This window comes from Ambystoma mexicanum, chromosome 3q (assembly GCF_040938575.1).
Source record: "Ambystoma mexicanum isolate Mex_15411 chromosome 3q, UKY_AmexF1_1, whole genome shotgun sequence".
Taxonomy (NCBI): Eukaryota; Metazoa; Chordata; class Amphibia; order Caudata; family Ambystomatidae; genus Ambystoma; species Ambystoma mexicanum.
The window spans coordinates 854,494,676-854,509,756 of NC_090926.1; the positions used below are offsets into that span (position 1 = coordinate 854,494,676).

The window sequence follows — 15,081 nt, forward strand, 5'->3', positions numbered from 1 at the left end:
CTGTAGAAGAGGCACAACTTCGATAGCACCCTTTTCCTGCAGTATCTCAACCTCTTGCAGCAGGATCCTCGGGTGTTCCGGTGTTAGGCATCTTGATCTCTGAGGTCTGAATCGAGATGGTCGGGTGATCTTGATGCAGTAACCATGGGCGACGGTCTTGAGCACCCACTGGTTTGTTGTGATCCCCTCCCATGCGTGCAGGAATGTTATACATCCGCCGACCGGGGTGGTATGGGAGGGGACCCGGATCTGAGAGTCATTTCTGTCTGGAGACTGGGGAGCATCTGGGGGTGGAATTCACCCTTCTTTTCCCACGGCGTTGTCCTCTGGGCGGATACAGGTAAGAGGAGGCAGACCCCTCTCCGGAGGACCAATTGTTTCAGAACCATATTGTTTGTCAGGGGAGTGAGAATAGGACTGCCCACAAAGGGAGCGGCGAGAACTTCCACTTCTCTGTTGAAAGGGTCTTTGAGTGATTTGATTCAAAGTCTTTAAAGTCTTGTGTTCCTTCTTTGCCATTTCCAGCACCTCATCAACAGCCTTGCTGAACAGTTTGTAGTCTTCCACCGGCTTGTTGATTAATGACGCCCGAGTCTCTGGTTTGAACCCAGAGTTTTTCAACCAGGCATGATGTTTTAACCGGGTACCCTGCGCTAAAGATTTTCCCGCTGTTCTGCAGAGTCCAAAGTATTCTTGAGAATGTTATGGTTCACCTGCTTACCCTCAGATATAATTGTAAGCAGGGGATTACGCACCGGTTTGGGGACTTCCTGTAGGCGCCCCTGCAGCAGGCTCCATTGGACATCCGAACAGCTGGCCAACAGCGTGGTGTTGTTGGCTATGCGGGTGGAATTTTCTGCCGTAGTAGTGATTCTCTTTCCCAGAGCATACCATTTTTTACATTCTTTGTCTGGCGGTGCCTCGCCTGTAGACAAGGGGACGCCTGCCCTCTTCCTTGTTGTCATGACCACCAGAGAATCCGGGATGACATGCCCCATGATATAAAAGGGGTCGGTAGGGGAGGGGCGAAAAAGTTTTCCACCCTTGGGTTAACAGCCCTGGTTTGTGAAGGCGTTAATAATGAAGGGGCATTTCGCCTCTTAATGGAATTAAGTAAGGGAATAGCCTTAACATGTCCTGCACAAAATCTGAATCTGGCATTGCCTCTTGCATGGCAATTTGAAAGTGTTCCATCTGGTCATCAACAGGTGATGCCTGACGCAAAGTTGGGGAGGAGGAGGCATCCATACATATGGTGTCAGGGTCCGGTGTATGGGTAGGGGACAGCCAAGGTGGGTTATCTACCAGCTGGTTGTCATCCCATTCCTGGGGCTGATCAGAGGGATCATCATCCTGTAAATATGGATCAATAGGCACTACTTCTGGATCTGTAAGGTCAAAGACATCTTCATGAAGTGGTTCAGAGGTCCTTTGAAATTTTGCCATGGGGGTATAAGGGTCCTCCTCATGACGCCTCTTAGGAGTGAACCTCTCAGAAAAGTCCACAAACTTTTCCAGCCTATTCATGCAACCCTCACACTTCTCCTTGCTCCATGATGAGGCACCAGAGGGGTCTAGAGGAGGAAAGGGCTCCTCCTGGGGATCCTTCTTCCTAGAGCATTGTGATTTATCAGTAAGATTCTTAGATAAAGACTGGGGACTCTCAGAGTAATCTTTCCGTCCTTCTGGGCATTTCGACATGTCTTTCGACGTGTCTCTAGACCTGGCTTTTTGTTTAGCCACCGAAACAATCTTTGCGATACTCTTGCTGATGTCCGGCATTACTGGGAGGTGTTTGGACTGTGTATGCGGTTGTGCCTTGGATTTTGACGCAACCGGGGCTTTATGCGGCATCAGCACGCTCTTCTGAGGCGTCTCGATGGCCTTGTAACTTTTGGTGCTGGCGCCTGTAATTGTAGAATGCCCGGACGCATGCCGCTGCCGCGGTTGCAGGGAGGGCTGGCGATCACACGAATCGGCGGGTGCCGTCGAGGAATCCGATGTACCCGTTGGTCGACTTCGACTGAACTGTCGAGGCGGTACCAGGGGTTGTGTGCTCAGTGCTCTGAGTAGTGGGTGTGTCCCTGTCACCGGGATGTACATTCCCCATAGCAGGACCTACGTCGTGCCTAGCGGGGCCGGGAGCGTACTTCGTAGAGTGTGAGCACTCCAATTTAAGGTCAATGATGCCGAACTGGAGCCTTGGTCATCGCTTAAATCCTCGTCACACTTGGCGGTTGCAGCGGCGGTGGAGCTACCCTTGGCCTGTGACTTAGCGTAGGCTGCCCACCGTTTGATTCGACGCTCCTTCATAGTCTTAGGACGCAGGAGCTTACAGTATTTACAGGACGCCTCATCGTGATTGAGGGGAAGACACTTATTGCACCGCCTGTGCTTGTCTTTCCATGGGAATTTTCCCTTACAGGAAGGCCTTACAGGAAGGCCAAAATTTAAATGGTGTCTTGTCCATAGCTCAAGATATTAAAGCGATGATAAAACCATAGGCACAAAGAGAGGGGAGAAGGAAAGACATTCTTGAAAAGAATAGAAAGCTGCCAGACCCCACTCCCCTACTATATAGGCCAGCCAGAAGGCCCGACCACGCGGTCAGCAGCGCCGACTGGATCACCAGCCGTCAAAGTCTGTTCTTTCGTTTTCGGCGGTGGTTAGGAAGCAATCATCGAAGAGGGTACGATAATATAAATATGACTGTTTATAAATATAAATAAGCAATAGGTAAGAGCTCAGCATAAAGCACCCAGCTAGCTGGGCGGAAAAAAATATCTGGTGGACCTCGAAGCGTGAGTGATTTTGGGTACACTACACGTCACTTTAGGGATAGTGTTACAGGCATGCCCATGTCGACGTCCTCTTTCGATTCTCGAAAGACAAAATGCAATACTATGCGGTAACCACTAGATGTCGGACTATATGCACAGCATGTGATTCTGAGCAGATTAACAAACATCAGAAATTAACCATTTTCCAGCTACACTAGTAAAGAATGTGTGACTTTTGCGAGGGATAGTTAAAGCACAGTGGATAGAAGGGTCTTTCAGGGAGCTAGGACTGCCAATGACAATTGAGCAAAGTCTAGGGGAGCTGAAGCATTTCTTGAAGGTAACTAAAAACTCTTGCACAATGTGTTAGAAGTCTTTGTAGAAAATGAAATCAATGTAGGGCCACAAGCTGGGAGGCTTGTGAGGGGCAAAGCAACCAAGACAAGTCTCAACTGAGAGATAGCAAGGCTACACAACAAGAGGTAAGCAACCCTTAGTTATCAGTACCTTTGGTTTGAAGAAATTGGTTCCAGCTGGTTTCTGTTCCTGTGTAGGTTTGCAGACCCTGTTGTTCCTGGGCCTCAGTCGTGGTGACAAGAGGGAGGACATCTGGGGACTCCTGCACTACGATTCGAAGGTCGGCAGCAGCAATGGGCAAAGTTCAGATCAGCAGCACTTTGCGGTTGCAGCTACTCGCAAATAGCATCACTGCAATTCTTGCACACCTTTCCTTGACTCTGGGTTCCAGAACTCTCTTGAGGTGGCTCAGGCTTGGTCAGTCCTGCTTCGAAGGAAGTCCAGAGGATCTTCCTGGAGCTCGGGTCCATTTTAAAAACGATGCACTCAATTCTGGTGTTCCTGTCCCCTGGAACTCAGCTCCTGCAGCAGCAATGGAAGTACAGCCAGCAGAGAGAGGGTTTCCAGTTGAGTTCGTCTTGGGGTCGATTGGTCCCACCAACCCAAGGGCAGAAGTCATCCTTTGCAGGGCTTCTCTAGTAGAGGCAAATTCCGAGATTCAGCACATTAGCAGGGCTTCACCGGACAAACCAACGGTCCAGGAGTTGCAGCAAGCTTCTCTTCCAAGTTCTTCTTCGGATTCCTTCGTGCAGTGGTCGACTCTGCCTTCCTTGCAAAAGACCTCGCCTTTCATGCAGGTCTCTCCCATTCATCGCAGCCTAGCTGTCACTCACACAGCAGTTTGGCTGTCCTCCAAGGTCAGCCAGCCGGCCAATCACCTTTGGGTGCATTCCTGTAACCAAGGAGACTAAGCACAGGGAGTTTCGGGAACCTCCCTCGCTTCCTGCCCTGCCAGACATGCTGGACCCAGAGGTGGGCTTCACCAGTGAACCCTGCCAAAGACAAAATGAACAAAGGGGCTAAACATGGTTTGGCACGCAGATTAAATCTCAAGAATGGCCTTTACAACAAGAAATGGCGAAAAAAAAGACTGGGCCATTTTGACAAAAAGGGCACCCATGGGTGCACTACTGGAGCTGAGGATTCGGTCTGCGTTAAAAGCACACAATGGGGGAAAAAGTAAACCACTGCCATCAGCCATTAATTGTAGAAAGGGTAACATAAAAATGTTACATGAGAAAGTAGAGAAAGGGGATACTAAGTAACCCCTCCAGCACTCTCTCTATGTAATATAGTGTGTGCTGGGTCTACAAAGTTACAAAATGTAAGTAAAGTCAATTTAACTTTACTGCTCTGGGAAACAGTAGTTTATCCAAGAGAAGGCATTTAAACCTTTAAGAAATCCAAATGACTTCTCTGTGCGACTGCACTGAAGGTCCTGTGTGTCACAATACAAAAAGTGCTGCCTAAGGAGTTTGTCAGACTCCAAAAACAAAGAGAATACAGAATCCAAATCAGATCAAAACACCTGGGTGAGGGAGAAAAAGGGCTCACTCCTTCCAAGGTTAAATGTAAAAACTCCCAAAGTCCAGCAAAAGAGCTTGGAGTCTCTAAGGAGGGAAGAATTAAGCACTAAAATAAAAATGTGCCCTAACAACTGCTCTTAAACCTTGACTGTAACTCTCCCTCTGTCCTCATTCTTGACGTCTCCTCTGCTTTCGATACAGTAATCCACAACATCCTGAACTCCTGTCTCCGTGATACCCTGGACATCACAGATCAGGCCCTGGCGTGGCTAGCGTCCTTTCTCTCTGATCGTCCTTTCCAGATGGAACCTGGGTCCTTTCTCTCTGCTATCACTCTCTCTACTTGTGGTGTCCCCCAGGGGTCTAATCTTTCCCCCTGGTTTTTTTTTTAATGTCTACATGGCCCCTTTGGCCCACAAGATCTCTGTCTTCACCTCCACTTTTCAGTGTTATGCAGATGACACACAGTTCTCTTTCAGGCTATCCTTGGCCTCTTCCTTCTCCTCGCTCATTCCTGACTGTCCGCAATTCAGTCCTGGTGTGCTGCTAATGATCTCTGTCTTAATGCCAGTAAGACAGAGATCATCCTCATTGGAACCCCTACTCCCACTTTCCTACTTTCATTCTGGCCAGCCTCTCTTGGTGCTGCGCCCTCACCCATCAGTGAGGCAAAAAATCTGGGGGTCATCCTCGACTCTACTCTATCCTTCTCTTCTCACATCTCGGACATGTCCAAAAAGTCCCACTACCAGCTGCACCTCCTCAGAGGTATTCACCCTTTCTCACCTTCCCCCAGAGGGTCACTGTCTCCAGAGCCCTGGTTCTCTCCAGATTGGACTACTGCAACAGTCTCTTTCTCAATCTTCCTCCTTCTACTCTCCGACCTCTTCAACTTAGCCAGAACAGAACAGCGAGACTTATCCTTGGCCTCAAGCCCAGGGGCCGCAGCTCTCTGGTGCTCAAATCCCTCCACTGGCTCCCTGTGGCTGCAAGGATCAAGCTCAAGTCCCTCTGCATAGTCCACAAGGCTTCCTGGGGCTGGGGCCCTTACTACCTACAATGATGTGTGTTTAAATACTCTCCTGCTAGAGCCCTCCGCCGGCCTCCTCAAACTCTCTGCGGGTGAGCTGTTTTCCCAAACAGAGATTTGGGGGTAGATCCTTATCCTCTGCAGGTGCCTCCCTCTGGAACAGCCTCCCTGCCTCTCTTTGTCTTGAGCCGGACCTCCTTAAGTCCTGAAAACTCCTCAAGACCTTCCACTTCTCTTCCTCTTTCACTCTCCCGCTCCCCTGCTAACCTCCTTTCTCTTCTCTCCTGCTTCCCTCCTTCTTTCTCTCTCTCCAACTTCCTCAGTTCGCTGACTGGTTGCCTGGTTCACATCCAGAGCCTCACAGGTCCCAGGCTCCCCCCACCAGTCCTGCACTTGCCTACAGGTCTCTGCTTCGCACTACTGCACTCGGAATATCTTCAAGGAGAGGGGCAACCACTCTGAACTTAACCCAGGTCACTGCTGGACTGGGCGTACTTGTCCCCCCTCCCGCCCTCGCACTTCCTGTCTGCGCACTTGCACAACCTTTAATGTACTAGGCCGAGCATGTTTTTCTGTCCTGTCCGCCCTCTGTCTGCCCTCCCCAGCTTGGTTGTGCCTGAAATACTCATGCATAGGCACATTAGATGACCAACCACCAATCAATCTGAAATGTCGCCAGGCCTAGTACGGTAGTTTATTTTTCTGTATGTCCTTTTCCCTCTCCCTTCCACCCCCTTTCTCTCAGCACTCTCTGTCACACACTTACACTAGTAGAAATGCCTTTTATTGTTATTGTGTGATCATTCGGAATCTTCAATGCCTAAGAATGATGACTGTATTTCCCTGTTCCCTTCCCGCCTTGAAGCACTGTGAAGCACTTGACTTGTGTATAATCGCTCTACAAATAAACAATTACAATTACAATCAAGAAGGCCCAATCAGCGGAAACGCAATAAACTCACCCACTCCATGCGAAAATAGGGCCCCTGCTAATAGGCTGGCTAGCCTATGTGGACGATGTAATCCTTTTGGATACTACACCAATAGGATTACCACAAAGTCTGGACTACTTTGCAAAATGTGCTAAAGAATGTAATCTGGAGGTAAAGCCCACAAAATCTAAGCTCATTAAGTTTAAGACAATGAAAAAGTACACACATTTTAAATGGTTTATTAATGACACAAAAATTGAGCTAATGAATTTTCTCACATACCTAAGATACCTAATTGCAAACAGGAAACGTATTACTTTGGTTAAAGTTAAACTAACATTGCAAAGGGTAAATACTGTTGTTACTCTTTTCTTCCACTATTAGAGTTCTAAAAAACAAAGCTAATCCCAAGCATATAGCTTAGAATGAATATAAATTAGTTACTGGAAATGGTTAACAATTTTAGAGGGCAAGATATGGCAATCTGTACTGGGTCTTCCATCATCATTACCAATAGCGGTGGTAAGATTTGAGCAGGGTCTGCTTTCTTGGACCTCTATGATAAAATGGAACACATTGAATTTGTATTCCAAGTTACCAGAGACTAAAGGGATATAATCTTTTGAGAGAATTGCGGAAGACTGCCCTATTTGAAAGGGACTCACCTCTGCAGGAGTTTATTCATTTATTGTTTGCTTGTTAGGGGGATCAATATTTGTGAATTGAAGGCATGCCCCTAAACACCAGAAAAATACAACCTGCTAGGGTAAAAGGCCCAAGAAACTCTTGCAAGGATAACAAGTTTATATTTCTACATTCATGTGTGTCAGCAAAGAATTCTGCTGCCATAGAACGTTCTGAGCAAAAAGGGAACACAGCGTCATTTGTATACAGTGAAAACCCACATGGCTTGTTGGTACGACCCTATACATGGTCGGCCTACTCCATAGGGGATGCCATTTGATTGGTCCCAGCCCAGTCCGTCCGTCTTCCATCACGTGGGGTCTGCTGGGCTCTTCGTCTCCAGGGAACCAAGGCCAAAGAAGCAATTAGCTACATTTATGAACAGTGCTACTATATCATTATACAGTGCACCTGGCATGCTCAAAGGCTGGTACAGGGGGAGCCTCAAGGTCACACTACACCACTCATCCTTCACTCATCCAGTAACATCTCTCAGCTTTGAAGGGGTCCACCATCGCTTTTGAACTATAATTTACCCCTTGCATTACAAATCTTGTCATTATGAAATAATGCTGGGATGACCATGCTCTTAGATCTTTTACAGTCGATTGGTTTATGGTCGGTGGTCTGGGGTCAACTGGTGTCTCGGAATTCAGGACTCTTGGGACTAAGGCAGTTGTAGGAGCTATAACCCATTGCTGGCTGGGTGGGGGTCAAAGGCCTGCTATGGCTTGTGGCTTGTGTGTGATAACCCGTATATCGAGGCGCCCAATGCTGTCTTGTGGCCTTGCAGGGCACATTCTTCCTTAGAACAAACATATTGGCAACAATTTTAGAACAAAGTAGAGTTTCTGTGAAAGTTAGCAGGGTGGACCTCTCTCGCCAGCGCTTGGGCCTATTCAGATTTCCCCTTCAGGCTTGCGGCCTGTGTCTAACACAAAAAACTAGGCTTCAATTATATGTACTTTAATATCTGCAAAAATGGCATATGCTTATATATGCGCACTGTGTCTAAACTTCTAAATTGCGTACAATATTATAATTGTGTAGGGACCTTCTGAACGCCCCCTCCCCCTGGTCTATTATAGTTCTTCCAATGGGGCTCGCCTCACCCTAAATTGCCTATGGTGGTGGGATGAGTTCACCCTCTTCCCAACAGATGGGTACCTTAATCAAAATAATACAGAATCAGGGATAGCACAAAAAAATATTTATTTAGTTAAAAAGAAGATAAAAGAGTTAGACATTATAGAAAACTGGGAAATATTAGCACAGCATCGATAAATATTATGGTAAATGTGCTCCCACACTCTCGCAAAAATATTCCTCTGGATCTTCACACTTGTAGGCTATGCACAAAACCACAAGAAGAACCTTTGTGGCCCTCGCCACAAATGCTAGGCCCTCGCAAAAATATTCCTCTGGATCTTCACACTTGTAGACTATGCACAAAACCACAAGAAGAGCCTTTGTGGCATTTGATCCTATACTGTACAGTATTAAATGAAAATAGACTGAAACATCTTGGGAAATGTATTAATTCAAGCTCTAGTGTATTATCAGAAGCACTGTGGATGAAATTGATGAGCAGGAGGCAACAGTCCATGACTTTCACACTGGTATCCTTTTTGAAAGAAACTTTTAAATCTCTAACAGCCTCATTACGAGTTGGGCAAATTTTGGTGTTAAAATCGCCAGGATACTGCCCAGTAGAATTACTGTTACTGCCACTTGGTATAGAGGAATTACCACCAGGTGACAAGTGGTGGTGACAGAGTTAATCCCTATTTTTTTTAGTCTATTGGACTCTATGTGGCATTTTTGGCAGAAATACCTCCAGTAGAATTACTCGTAGTATGGCGTTGCGGGAAAAGTGGCGGCAATTCCGTTACTGACAATTTCTTCCCCGCCATACTTGGAATGAGTCCCTGAGTGTGGAGATGGGCTTGGAGGTATAGAAAAGGGAATTAGTCATGTCATATGACGTCTAAGGAAGGCGTATAGTATTAATATGCGGATAGTATTAATATTGGATTTATGATATGTAAATAGGTGAATTGAATTTCCAGCTTGGCAGTCATTTAAAAAAGTTCTATTGATGCACTCGACTCTTTATCAGGCTGAAGAGTATGAGAAGTATGACCTGTTAAGTTATAAGGTAGAAACACTTTGGAGGATTAAAGACAGTTGCTTTGTAAGAATTAATGTTTTAACATATTTTTAAAGTTGTATTGTTGATTTTGATTGTGACGGTTTACATTTTAAAACCATAACAAAATAAAATCATACAAAATTGATTTTAAGACCCTACTAATTGACCTACAACTGGCATTATCTATTAGGCTTCCTTTAAATAAAATACTTGAGATATAGGAAGGACTGATATGGGATTCCTCTGATGATGAATTTTATAGATTGGAAGTAAGGTTTGTCTTTCTTTTTTAAAACAAAATTTGCAAAAATGTTGTTTGAGCTTTCATTTTTTCTAATACATCATTCAGTAGATAACTGCATTAATGATGACAAAAGGAATCAATTTGAACATGGTAGAGCATATGACATCTATCAGTTCCTGCATACAAAGAGGTAATTTTGTTATCAGTCATACGTACAGCTTGAATATTTAATGTATGAGATTTAAAATACGTATCTCATAAGCATTCAAATTGTATTCATGGAAAAGATTAAATTCCAAAATGTTGCTTTCAGCTTAATGCAATGGTTAGTTGTAGTGCAACTTTGAGGCGTCAACATCAACAATCAAGTCTACATAGACGCATATTATGTCAAAAAGGTAATCAAATAATAGTCTTGTCTGCAGAAGGTACTTGGGTCAGTTCTTTTTTGCATATCCAGCAATGAAACCAATATTGATTACATTCCAGAATAAATTATGTTTGCACTCACCTTCCACTGGTTTGTCGCTTTGATCAGAATCATTTTTTGGTTCATTTTTTGGCACCTCTCCTCCTGAAAAATAAAAAAGCAAGATAACCATGAAAATGTACTAGTGAATGCACAAGGCAAAAGGTTGAACCTAACATTATTTAGTTTAAATGTATAATTGCAAACCAATAGGCACTACATAACAGAAGATAAAACATGAGTAAAACAAAATCAGGAAAAAGGCCATCCGCTGAACTGCTTCTTAGGGAGTCTAATGATTCTCCTGATGCTTTGTAAGGAAATGTTGGCATATTGCTGGTTCCCGTGTCCAACACTACATCACACAGTGAATAATTTTTTATGACACCCATGGTGTACACATACACAAATGACAGAGATCAGCTATGGCGGCTGGAATAAAAGAACATGGAAATAGCATGTGCAGCACACCTCCAGCTCTTAAGACATGATAAAAACCAGACACAGCATGTAGGAATACCTGCCTCTCCATCTGCAGGAGAATCCCAATATGGTGTGATACTGAATAAGATTCCCTGAAAGCAGTGGGAAAACGCACAAAGCAGATTTCCCACAGTGGGTCTTCTGCCATGCATACAATCTAAACCAAAATGGCGAGGCATGGAAACACCTGCAGAAAAATGGTTTCAACTTTTGCACCCTCTGGAAAAATAAGGGTGAATGTGAAATGTATGCATTGATACAAATAGCAATTTTAATAGCATTCTTTAGAAATTGTGTTTTTCTGTAACCTTGCACTAAATGAAAATGCAAAGAAGGGAGAGAAGGTAAGCAGTATGTTGAAAAACATGAGGGACAAGATGCCATCACATAAATAACTAACATTGTCAAAGCTGAATTTCTTTTAAGATTGACACATTTTAAACATGATTTTATTTTCTCCACTACCAATAGCAAGTGTTGGGATTGGAGAAACGTGACACAGAAAAATGCAATGGCTATATACATATCCACCCAACACTGTGTTGCCATGCCCAATATGGTGTGTTTCTAGCTGATGCTTTTATATGAAATACTAGATCTAGTGAGATATGTTAACAAGGTAGAACTCACAGAAAATGTATTTATCTGCTCTGTGTATCCACCCAATATTCTGACTTTCGGATAGCACAACTATACCCCTCAAGCCCCCTGGATAATCTGGGACCCTCTCTTTTCAACACAAGGTCACAAGGTTACTGTTCATTTAGAAGTGCATCTTTGTTTATGGAAATGGAAATGCTAAACTCCCTTTCATCACAATCTGACATTTTAAATATCTATGGCTTTCACAGGTGTTGATTTATAAATGTATTGGATTTCTCCATTAACAGCAACACATATTCATAAATCATAGACCCAATAAAAAATCAATACAAAACAATTAAGGTGATACATTAAAAAGTACTGTAAAATAGAATTGATACATTATTCAAATCGGGTGGCTTGTCCATAATGGGCAAGGGGGCATCGACCCACCTGAACCATCACCCATTATGGACAATTGGCACCAGCCCAGTGTAATCACTGAGCGCTCCCACAGCTGCTTGCTGCAGGTGTACGGACTGGCTTAAACTGTAAAAGGGAAACGGGGGTTCCCTTTGACAGTTTAGTTCTCCAGCACACCTGCTCAATGAGCCACCGAAGAGTGGGGACATTTTGCTTCCCAAGACTTACATAGCCCATTGGCGATACAGGCTGGGGAACTGCACGATTGCATGTGCAAGGTAGCGCTCCTGAGCCTCCCCGCACATACAAATGGAACAGGGTGCCAGAGGCACCGTGTCATCAGTGGTCCGGCTACTATGTACAAGTAAAGGAAGCTCCTTGTGATTCTTGTTTTCTGTTCTTGTGTTCTTGTGTGAGGGAGCCTGAGAGGAGCAGGGCTGAAATAAGTGGAAAATGTTGTATTGTATGAATATATTTATATAAGTATGCAAGTATTTGGTGTATGGGTGGTTGGGTGAGTGTAAATAAGTGAGTAAATGCTGCGGGAATTACCTCTTCTCTGTCAGGCTATAAAGTGTGCGCATCAGGTCACAGCCACAGTTGTTGGCTATACCTGTGAAAAACCACATGATTTGGTTTATTTAGCTATCATTTATAAATACTGCACTTTCGGTGCTGGGCTATGCCTTCTTTTTCACATCACACACCCAGCACAGAGAAAGGAAAGAAAAAGCTATTCTTTTTCAAACGTTATCTCCCTCCACTTTCAATACAGTGAAAGCAGGAAATATTTTACAATAACAAGCTACAACATCCTATTTACATTCTGTTGGTGATAAGTTATCAGCCACTGTGCACTATGCGCAAGAAAATGCTAGGTGCTCTACAATAAGTCAAATTGCACTTGACATTTGTGCTTATGTTAAAGCATTCTATTTGGAATGAGCCCTCACTAGTGGCATTACTTTCCCAGTCCACCCACTCCTGGGGCTTTAAAGATATATGGTTCTAGAGTGCCTTTATCTTATTACCTTTGTGAATTTTCATACTCCCGTTTTAATAATTCTTTAAGGCACAGATCTGGCAAAAACCCTCAAGAGTTTCAAGGCAATTTCAAGCCAGCTGGGCCCATTAAGGTCTTTTCCTGACTCCTCTAGGAAAGCATGTCTGCCTAAGGTAAAGTCTGCTTCATGCTTCCACATGGGTAAGGCCCAATCCCCTGCAGATAATATCCAATCTCAGCACTTGAACCCTTTTGAGCTCAAAATCATAACTCATCTTAGCAAGGGGACAACATTGATGAAATATGGACTGGGTTGTGTGACGAATCAGAGGTATTTGTCTCTTCTCCCCAGAGTGGAGCCACCCCATTTGTGGCTAGGTAGGTGAGTCTGCACCACAAGACCCCACCCAGGGGTCTGGACAAGTGGGACCTCACTGGGAGTGATTAACCATTAGGGGACAAGGACTCTCATTTCCATGAAGAACTCTCTAGACCACCCAATGTATCGGTATATATGGGACTGCCTTCCATAAAGATTATCTCTTTAAGAAGAGAAGATCTGTATATTACTAGGATGAGTAGATAACAAGAAGAGAGAGAGTGAAGTGCTCAGGGAAAGCCCCCTGATGTACTCATGCCTTTTAGAGACGGACTAGGAGGAAGCTGTGGAACCCACAACAGTTTGAAAAGCAAAGAGCATCAACTCAAGACGCTGCAGGCGCGGCAAAGCAGACAGCGTGGAAGCCATTGTGAGGACAGGGAGAGCAAAGCTGTCTGACGTGGTGACTTGACCATGACCATCCAATGTTGGGCCAGACGACCATCTAACAACACTGAGACCATTGCAGCAGGGAGCGCTGACAACTCCCCCTCGCCAGCGTCCTTCAACCACAGCAGCCGCCAGAGACTCAAGGAATGGAAAGTTAGAGAAACCAGAAACCGAGAAGCGATAGCACGAAGCAGATTACCTAAGCGAGTGCAGAGACCTGCAATGTCAGCATGGACAAACAAAGGTACCGGGGTGAACGGGAGAGGCGGGAGGCCACTGAGGAAAACTATTGTAAAGAGAGGAATGCGTGAAAGGCCTAGATTTGAAGCGTAAACCTGAATAAATCAATATGTGAGGATTAAATAAATAGCTTGACAAACAAGGCTAAGTGGAACATAGAGGAAAGGTGGAAGCAAATACCCTAGCAAGAGGGGTAACAACCACAGGACCTTTCGCAATAGGGAGAAATTGTCACGACCCTTACCCCTGACCCCCACCGGCATGTCCACTTGCCAGGTAAGGTCAGGCGCCCATTAAGGGGGCCCATTAAGGCCTTGGAGGCCTTGCATCCACTCCCAAGACTCTCTTGGAGTCAGTCCTGGCGCCTCTGGTGCCAGGCTCATATTCATTGTGGAGAACATGTTTGAAGGGGGACTACTTTTTCATTAGGCCTGCAGTTATCATGGAGGCATTCGCATAGCTTGGTTCCTAAGAACTAGGCTATGCGGTATAGTGTTTTGGGTGTGGTGGCCTGGGACTACTTTACCTGGACTACTTTGCTGGGAGGCTATTTAAACCACACCCAAGCAACAGAGCACAATTCGCGTTACTTTGCAGACTGCAACGTGATGCTCACCGTGTCCTGTGATACCCGCGAACCTCAGAGCAATGAACCTGCAGAGGAGACAAAAGGAACATTGTTAGCAGGTTCTTACCTGCAATCTCCATCCTGTCATCCGCTCTCCAGCTCCAGTGAACAGCTTCTTCTGGACACCGCATTCCTACCGGTACGAAGCGACCTGTAAAGGAAAAGGAAAAAAGAAAACATTAGAAAAGGCATACTCTGGCATTCCTAAGCTACGAACAGCACAAGACGCTTACCTGGTTTGTCACCTCCCGGCCGGCATCGCTCCGGAGTTCGACACCCACTGGAGAAGGACCGCGACCTGTAAGGAAGAGAGGAGACACAGGTTAGCTAAGGCAAGACAAAGCAGTGCAGCGCATATCGCTTTACTTCCCGCATTACAGCGCACATCATGCACCATCATTTACCAGCGGGGCTCAAACTAACCAGGTCACCACACCGAAGCTCCACACGTCTAGGGAAAAAGAAAGGACATTATTAAATAAAAGAAGAGCAGGCAAGAACAAACAGCCCTATACAAAACTGTTTCAATAAGACCTACCTTAAAGACACTTGAACGGGCACGCGCCATTGAAGTAACTCGGTCGCCCACGCCCACTGAAGACAACGCACCCCTGCTAAGAAGGCAGGACGGAGAGCACGCCTAATACCACAGCAAGGTGATGAGAGGGCCTGAGGGCTGTAGCCAAAAGGGTGGTGGCAGGATACTTACCTCAGACGGCCAGTCTTGAACCCAGCGCTCCTGTGTTTTCAGGTTAGACTTCCTCCGAAGACACCAAACA

The 15,081-nt window shown here is 45.3% G+C and overlaps 1 protein-coding gene across 3 annotated transcripts in view; it reads right to left on the reverse strand.

Moving 5' to 3' along the window:
* The window catches only part of TRIM25 (tripartite motif containing 25), an 828,971-nt gene that overhangs the window by 373,105 nt on the left and 440,785 nt on the right, over positions 1 to 15,081 (reverse strand). For all 3 annotated transcript variants that reach the window (XM_069654946.1, XM_069654947.1, XM_069654945.1), the window contains exon 6: positions 10,217 to 10,279. In XM_069654946.1, coding sequence (XP_069511047.1) covers positions 10,217 to 10,279 — 63 coding nt within the window. The remainder of the gene's footprint in view (positions 1 to 10,216; positions 10,280 to 15,081) is intronic.